General features: G+C 53.4%; 1 protein-coding gene across 1 annotated transcript; it reads right to left on the bottom strand.

Moving 5' to 3' along the window:
• Positions 1 to 5,803: 5,803 nt before the first annotated feature.
• Positions 5,804 to 6,757, bottom strand: LOC129734562 (olfactory receptor 14A16-like). Its single transcript, XM_055698171.1, has one exon. It carries the CDS (start codon positions 6,740 to 6,742, stop codon positions 5,804 to 5,806), a length of 939 nt encoding a protein of 312 aa, XP_055554146.1. The 5' UTR covers positions 6,743 to 6,757.
• Between the last annotated feature and the right edge of the window lie 2,100 nt (positions 6,758 to 8,857).

Below are 8,857 nucleotides of genomic sequence, written 5' to 3'. Positions count from 1 at the left end.
CTCTGAAATGGACCTGCTACCTCCCTGAGCTCATAAGTAATTCTAGCGGCACCTCTGTGAAAAACCAATGGAAGAAAGGACATAACACAGTGTGCAGCATTTGTAGGAGAGAAAAAGTGAGAAACAGGGCACGGAAACAGCCCTACAAACACCAAGTGAGTGAAGAAGGAGGGTGGGCCATGAGGGAGAGGCTTGGTGGGCTCATGGAGGCCAATGATCAACCCACCGACCCCGAAATTTCCAGGACAGCACAGTGACAATGTTCCTTTAGGTGAATGCAGGTTCTTTACATCAGCGTTTTAGCACCGCTGCCAGATGAGCCAACAGCTGTGATGGTCAGCTGGATCTGAAACCCTGTGTCACCCCTGTCCACCTTGGCTCCAGCAGCAAAGGAATTATGGAATCTCATCTCCCAGGGGCAGTGAGGCAGGAGAGCAGCAGAGTGCAGGTGCCAGGCCTCAGACTGGCAGGCTGTGGCCAATGCTGGGAACTTTAACAGGGCAGTATCACTCAAGGGAGAAGAATTCAGTGCAAGTGGTCACAAGGAGGCCATGAGGCCCCAGGGCCAGAGGACAACTCGTCTTCTCATAGGCCTTGGTGGCAGAGGCAATGGCTGTACGCAAGGGGACAGCCCTTGGGTTCTCTTGGTGACTTCCAGCCTTGCCCGTGCCCTTTGCCTTCCATCTCACGTTGTCCTACGCTGTCCCACAGCTGCTGCTTTTCCCCGGCAGGCAGCTGAAAGTCAAATATTGCTAGTCCTGCCAGAGAAACGGCAGAAATTAGGACCTAAGAGCCCACAGGATCCACCAGAAAACAATCAGTTGGCTAATATACTGAAGGCAAGCCAAATCACGGATGATGGGTGACTCCTTCGCATCAACTAAAATTTACAGAGGAAATTATGTGTGAATTGGTTAAAAGGAAGCACCAAGAAACTCCCTGGGGAATTGAGAGTTGGGTAGAAGACTTGAAAGGGCAAGTTCTAAATGTACCATGACTGGGAAAACAAAAAGCAGAGTGAAGAAGCCTGAGTTGTACCTGAAGAATAACCCTCACCTACCCAATGATCTTTCCCAGGGCTGACAAAGCCCAGGGGATTACTGGCAATTAGACTTTTTCCAAGTTACTGCAGCAGAATGGGTATCAGTATCTTTTAGTCATGACAGATGCTTTTTCAGGCTGGCGGGAAGCTTTCCCTCGCCGCAACAATAAGAAATATCATAAGTGTACGTTCAGAGATTATACTGAGATTTGGGGTACCCATAGGACTTTCTTTGGGCAGGGCTCCACACTTGGTAGTAGAAGCCCTTCACCTTTTAGCTAAACTAGGAGGGGTAAAATGGGATCTCCACACTCCATGGAGACCTCAATCAAGCGGGAAAGTAGAAAGAATGAAGCAAAGCCTGAAAGGACAGATGAGTAAAATCTGCCAAGAACCTCAGAGAGAGCAGTCAGATGCTTTTCCCTCAGCATTGCTACAGATACAGGATCCAGCGTAAACGGAAGGAGAGAGTTAGTCCTTTGGAAAGGATACATGGTAAACCTTGCCAGGTGACAGAAATGGGAGTGAATCCCAAAATAATAGAAGGGAAACATGGCTTAAAAGAGTATGTTCAGTCTCTAGGAAAGGTCCTGTCCTCTCTCCAGAGGTACGTCACTGTGAGCGCAGATCTATCCCTGGACGTGCCTGTACATCACTACCGACCCGGAGATTGTGTGTATCTTAGAATGTGGTTGGATGAACCGTTGAAGAGAAGTGAAAGGACCTTTCCAGATTTTGCTCAGCACCTACGCTGCTGTCAAGCCTGAAGGAGTCACTCCATGGACGTGCCATAGCAGGGTTTAAGCAGCCACATCACCAGAATGGACTGTCAAGCAAGAAAAACCTTTATGCTTGAAACTACCTCCAGAATCATGAAGTTCTAGGTTCGGTATCTTGCATTATTGCCAGACAGCATGTAAGTGAATGACTGAAATGCGACCCCAGATAAGACTGGGCTGTCTACAGGGAAGCTGGAGTCTTCTACTTGCCTCTCCTTTGTAGATATATGTTGAAACATGTTTTACAGATGTATAGAATTTGGCCTGTGATGTGGTATGCTAAATCCTCAGCTTGGGTGGGATCAGGAGGAGTCATGGACACGGAATACTCATTTGAAAATTGTTGAAGAATCGATAAATGCTGTTAGGAGGAGTGATTGTTGGGTAGGTACCCATTTCCCTGAATGTCCTCATGCAGGAATGCCTGTAGCTGGTATCCCCATCCCATTGGGGACTAGTGGGAGTAACTGTGGCTAAGACCAAAATACACTCACTGGAACGAGACTGACCTCCAGACCTGGGCAACACTGAATCCACACTCAGTGTGAAGTGTGTTACTAAAATGAAGCCGAGACACACCAAAATGGAACTCTGGTCTTTGTGGGGCCCTACCCACATTGTGATTGCCCAATGCATTTCATGAAGCTGTCAGAACTAACTAGCAGTAGGTACTGGAACGTTCCACTGGGCACTGGGTGGTGCTGGATATGTGCCATGTAGCACAAAAAGCGTTACCACCAAGATGGCTGGGTAGATGTACACGGGGAGGGATTTTTCCTGATATGACTGACTGAGACACTGGAGAACAGTCGGTGGGGAACAACTTACCTGCGGAGATACAGGCAGAATCAACCACCCCTTCCAGAGAGACCCACTGGGTTTCACTCTTTTGCTGGGTGGTTTATTCCTTGGCGAGGGGCTGCTGAACTGGGGAAGGCAGTGACAAAGAGATCCACAGGAAAGGAAGAGATGGCCAAGGACACTGCAGATGCCATAAACTGCACTCTGTACGGCAGAGACAATGGCCGTACGCAAGGGGACAACCCTTGGGTTCTCTTGGTGACTTCCAGCCTTGCCCGTGCCCTTTGCCTTCCATCTCACGTTGCCCTACGCTGTCCCACGGCTGCTGCTTTTCCCCGGCAGGCTGCAGGCACCCATCTGGCTTCCCCACCGTGCTCTCACCCTGCCCTTGCCGCACATGCACTGATGTCTGCCCACCCTCACACGCTGTTCCTGCAAACACACAGACATGGACTGATCTCATACTCCTTCTGGGCGACGTCTCCCACCACGGCACAAGCCCCTGAGTGACATTTCCTCCTCCTGACCTCCAGTCTCCACTTTCCCAGCTGCACTGGGTGGCAGTGCTTCTCCCTCCTGCTCTTCCCTACCTCCAAGGAAAGCTCCACCACCTGGGAAACCACCCTTCAGGCGGGCATCCCGACCCGTCACCCTCCTTGTGGCCTTTCCCCTGACCATGCCACGGCCTCACCGCGCTCTTCCAAGGCTGCAAGCCTTTCAGCTTCTCGCATAGACACGAGCAAGCCGTGTGCCTGCTGCGGTGCAGTCATGTTCTCAGGCAGCAGCGACGTGACAAGCAAGAAAGAAGCCCCTTGGTTCTGCTGGCCTGCCCGAGACACGGGCAGATGGAGCTTAACAGCACGTGTCCCAGCCATGAGTCAGGGGCTGCCCTACGCGCTGTGTCAGGCAGAGGTGACCTCACCGCCCCTTTCCCAGGCACATTGCTGCTGGTGGCCTGTCCCCTCCGCAGGCAGAACTGGCCTCACTGCCCCCGTCACAGCCATTGGCTTCCTGCTGGAATGTGAGTCCCTGAGACACAACTGACCACGAGATACCGTCCTCAGCCGTCACCCTCCCCGTGGCCCAGCACCCAGCAGATGAAGGGAAGCTTCTCTCAGCCAATTTATCTCATGGATTTCCTACCTACCATTTGGGTGGAAGAACAGTCCTCAGGGGAACTGCTTTGTTTCTACTGGACCATGTATCGTCTCTGCTTCTGCGCCTCTGTTTTCCCTTCTTCCCCCTGCTATCCCATCCCAGCTGAGCTCTCCAGGGAAGTGAGTCAATGAGTCCTAGAATATCTCAGGTTGGGAGAGGCCCCTGTAATGCCCTTGTCCAGCTGTCCTGCTCAAGGCAGGGTGAACTGGTTGGCATCTCTCAAGGGCTCTGCCCACTTTGGCATCATCCACAGAAGGGTCTGGAAAGCCACTTTGTCAACTGGTACTGGGAGACAATAAAGACATTCAACACAGTTGGCCCAACTGCTTGCACTGGAAGATGCCACTAGTCAGTGGCCACCAGGAGGACTTGACCACTGGTGACATTTGGTCTTGAGCCCCTGTGGCGTATGATGCACCGACTCTGGGAGAGGATCGAAGGCACGAAGACACTCAAAGACACCTCGAAGACACTTTATTAATCAATAATCAAGCAAGCCTTTTATACCTTTGCAGGGGGCGGACGTGTCAGCCTTTAATTGTGCTCAGCAATTTTCCACTCTGGGCTCTTTTTTTATTACAGACACAGCAGCTCAGCAACTCCCTTTATCTACAAGGCTACAAGCTCTGCAGACCACTCCCTATCTTCAAGTTTCTCCTCTTGCTTCCATGGCTTCCTTCCAACAGGCATAACTGTGTCTCTCTCCCAAGGTCGGGTTTCGCTCCCTGACGCTGTTGAGCTAGCTCGAGACATAGCCACAAGCCCCCAGCCAACTTCCCCCCACAGTATCCTCCATTTCTTCACTCCAGAAGTCACCCATCTGCCTATACAGAAAGTGCAGGAGAAAAAGTCAAAACCCTTGCAAAGGTCCAGGTACAAACCATCCCCTTCTTGCCTCAATACGTATGGGTGCAGCAACCCCTTTGATGTCCCACAGTTACCTGGAAATGGCTGCAGCAGTATTTCCACCGTCATTTCCCCAGACACTACGGTGAGGATGACCAGCCTGTATTTCTCCCAGTTGTCCTTCTTGCTTTTCCTGAACAAAGGCTGGATGTCTGCCGTTTCCCAGGACCCCAGAACCTCCCTGATTGCTCGGACACATTTGAGGGCACCATCCAGAAAGGGTGCCGTGATCAGACCGAGGCACTTGCAATGAGCCTGCCCAAGGCGGGTGAGATGAATCTCCCTGGGACAGTGGCCTTTGTTCCTGCAGTCACACACAGGAACGGCCAGGCGCTGGGAGGTGTCCCCACCTCAGCTGGCCTCATGCACTGCTGCCGTGGTTGAACCCCAGCCTCACGCGCACAGGGGTGCTCAGAGGCACCAGCCCGTCCCTGGCGGAGGCAGAGCACTGCAGCAGGCACAGTGACTGCCTGGCCTCCTGCTGCCCCTGCCAGAGGCTGGCAGCACCTCAGCCCGGGGGTGTCGCACCCTGCTCGGCACCTCGCGGAGATGGCCCTCGTCATGAGCAACGGGCACGGGGACCTCGGTTCAAGGAAGCACGTTGCAGTGCTGCATTCAGGTGGTCTCCACAAATCCAGAACATATTATGGAGGCCAGCACCGTCACAGAGTGCCCGTTGCCTGCCCCTGCCTGCGCTCACAGGACTGCCACGCAGCACGGCGGTGACTAAGCTGCCAGAGCACTCAGGCCTTACACCAAGGCATGGGGTCAGAAGGAGAGTGTGGAAGTGGAAGGAGGACAGCACTGGAGAGCCAAGGGCTGGTGTTCCCTGGTACTGCTGCCATGCCAGGAACCTTTTCCCCTCCGTCTGTGGACACAGGAACAGTCCCTGCAGCTCCAGAAAGGCCTTGGAAGGAAGAATCCCAGCAAAAATAAAGTTGCCTAATGGCCCTTTGGCTTTGTTAGATGAGGAGAGAGCAGGGCACCTTCAGAAAAGAAAATCACAGAAGGAATTAGAATGGGGATGACAACTTTATCAGAACAGAAATACCACAAGTAACTACAAAAAATTCAGAAGACAGTCAGGGTCTGTGATGAACTACATTATAAATGCTATTCATAATTTTATTCCTTCAGAACATCCAGTTATCAGTTTGCACATTGCACCCTTCAGCTCCTGGTTCCTCATGCTGTAGATGAGGGGGTTCAGTGCTGGAGGCACCACCGAGTACAGAACTGACACCACCAGGTCCAGGGATGGGGAGGAGATGGAGGGGGGCTTCAGGTGGGCAAACATGCCAGTGCTGAGAAAGAGGGAGACCACGGCCAGGTGAGGGAGGCACGTGGAAAAGGCTTTGTGCCGTCCCTGCTCAGAGGGGATTCTCAGCACAGCCCTGAAGATCTGCACGTAGGACAGAATAATGAAAACAAAACATCCACAGGCTAAACAGGAACTAATCACAATAAGCCCCACTTCCCTGAGGTAGGTGTGTGAGCAGGAGAGCTTGAGGATCTGTGGGATTTCACAGAAGACCTGTCCCAGGGCATTGCCTTGGCAGAGCGGCAGTGAAAAAGTATTTGCTGTCTGTAGGAGGGAGTTGAGAAACCCACTGGCCCAGGCAGCTGCTGCCATGTGGACACAAGCTCTGCTGCCCAGCAGGGTCCCGTAGTGCAGGGGCTGGCAGATGGCCACGTAGCGGTCATAGGCCATGACGGTGAGGAGAGAACACTCTGCTGAAAGGAAAAAGACAATCAGGAAGAGCTGTGCAGCACATCCTGAGTAGGAGATGTCCCTGGTGTCCCAGAGGGAGTTGGCCATGGCTTTGGGGAGAGTGGTGGAGATGGAGCCCAGGTCGAGGAGGGAGAGGTTGAGGAGGAAGAAGTACATGGGGGTGTGCAGGTGGTGGTCACATACTACAGCAGTGATGATGAGTCCGTTGGCCATGAGGGAGGCCAGGTAGATGCCCAGGGAGAGCCAGAAGTGCAAGAGCTGCAGCTCCCGCATGTCTGCCAATGCCAGGAGGAGGAAGTGGGTGATGGAGCTGCTGTTGCACATGTGCTGCCTCTGGGCATATGGTCCTGTCACAGGAGAAAAAGACAGCGATAATTTAGGGGAGACTTCTGCAAGCAAAATCAAAGCCATTTCCCACAGACCATCCCCCCGTCACACACAGACATCCCTCTCTTTTCTCGGAGACCTTCCTGCAGCTGTGTGGCTGCAGCCCTGCTTGGTGCTGGCCGTGTGGGTGATGAAGAGCAGGGCATCTGCCCACGGGCTCTTGACCAGCCAGCCCCACTCTGCAGCAGTGGGTGGGGGCAGGGACCAGTCCTGGTGTTTAACTTTGTCCTCTGAAACCAGTGCCAAGGCAGAAGGGCTGGTCAGCGTCTGCAGCGCCAGTGCTAAGGAACGGGAAGGGTGAAGGCATTGTAAGAGAGCTTTAGTTTTTTTCACAGCTCCCCCCCATCTCTCCTGTTGAGTATTTTCAGATGTCAGAAAAGCAGAGCATTTTTGCTGCCCTCCGGTGGAACAGAGTGAGGTCTGTGAGGCAAGAGGATTGCCTGTGGGTGAGTGCCCAGTGAGGGGAGGTGGTCTGTCCTTCTGGTTCCCAGTTTCTGTGGGCTTGCACCTTCCTGAGATGAATGGTGGCCACACTCCCATGTTACCCTGAAATACCACAAGGCACTGCTGAGAACGGTCTGACCCACCACAGACCAGTAAAGGTTGTAGACTTTCATCAGAACTCAGCATCCCACCCACAGCAAAGGATACACAGCTCATTTCACCCACCCCAGCAGTGTTTTCTCCATCACAGAAACTCTACGCATCTACATGGGGCTTTCAGATCGCTAATGGGTGCGAGGGGACAGGTTTCCATTCTGGAGGGCAACGCACTGCTTGGAAGGGAACTTCAAGGAGGTAGCCAAGTGCCCTAACAAGAGCATCAGGTTCAGGGAGAACCAGCCCATTGCCCAGCCCCACATAGGGCATTGCCCACAGCCCCACGGGTGAGAGGAAAGCTGGGACACTTGTTCCCATGGACACAGCTGCAGGAGAGGACCCACAAGGTCAGAGTGTGACTCTGCAGCTGAAACACCTATCCCCAGAGAGCCTGACAGCAAGAGCTAGAGAATAAAACTAACCCAAAACGGCAGAGAAAGAAGTAAAATTGCACTGATGGTCTAGGTAAGAGTGTGCAGGGCGAGCGAGCCAGGCACTGAGGGCAGCGTTGCCCTTGCCCAGCTCTGCTCGCCACCTCCCACACACCAACACTGCCGGGCAGCTGCTCTCAGCCCCTGTGCTCTGCAGAGGGACCGGGGCACGTGGCTGCAGAGCTGCACCGCGGCTCTGCTGGAGCTCTGGCTGCAGAGGGGGTGGCTCACTCCTCGGGACCCCCAGCCCTGAGGGCAGAGGCTTTGCTGGGGGGAGAGCAGGCCAGGGGGATGCCTCAGAGAAAGGGGTCTGCACTGCACATGGTCAGAGAGAGCTTTCTGATTCTCCCTTCAACAACAATTCTGTCTGAAGTTTCCTATCAGTCCCCTGGGCTCCTGGCATCCTTGCTTACCTGTGCAGTGATCACCAAGGAGACGGATTCCCCCAGAAGAGACAGGCTCTGTGATCCACAGGTTTCCTCAGGTCATTTCAAGCAGACATTGTTCATGCCTCACCCTGACTGTATGACCCGTCACTCTGTCCTGGCTCGGGCTGGCATGGAGTGCATTTTCTTCACAGCAGCCCTTCTGGTGCTGTGCTTTGCGTCTCTTCCTAAGGCAGCGCTGACCACACACCAGTGTTTTGGCCACCGCTGCAGAGTAATCACCAAGGCTTCTCTTTCTCACACTCTGCCTGCGCTACAAGGAGACTGGGGGGACGCAAGGAGCTGGGGCAGCTGACCCCCAGTGACCACAGGGATATTGCATATCCCAGGACGTTGTGCTCATCAATAACAGCTCGGGGAAAGGAGGATGAAAAGAGGACGTTTGTGGTCATGGCATTTGTCTTCCCGTGTCACTGATAGATGTGCTGAAGAGCAGCTTTTCTGGGGATGGCTGAACCCCTGCTGCCCATGGCAAGGAGTGAGCGAATTGCTCATGTTGCTCTCCTCGCACACAAAGCTTTTGCTTCTCCTATTGAACTGTTATTTTCCTGACCTGTTAGTTTTCCTCTGATCCT

This window comes from Falco cherrug, chromosome W, assembly GCF_023634085.1.
Source record: "Falco cherrug isolate bFalChe1 chromosome W, bFalChe1.pri, whole genome shotgun sequence".
NCBI lineage: Eukaryota > Metazoa > Chordata > Aves > Falconiformes > Falconidae > Falco > Falco cherrug.
Note: the sequence above shows the minus strand (reverse complement) of the source record. Positions and strands in the feature narration are given on the sequence as shown.

Excerpts from the sequence above, each read along its gene's own strand:
- LOC129734562 (XM_055698171.1), bottom strand. The coding sequence starts at position 6,742 with ATGTGCAACAGCAGCTCCATCACCCACTTCCTCCTCCTGGCATTGGCA.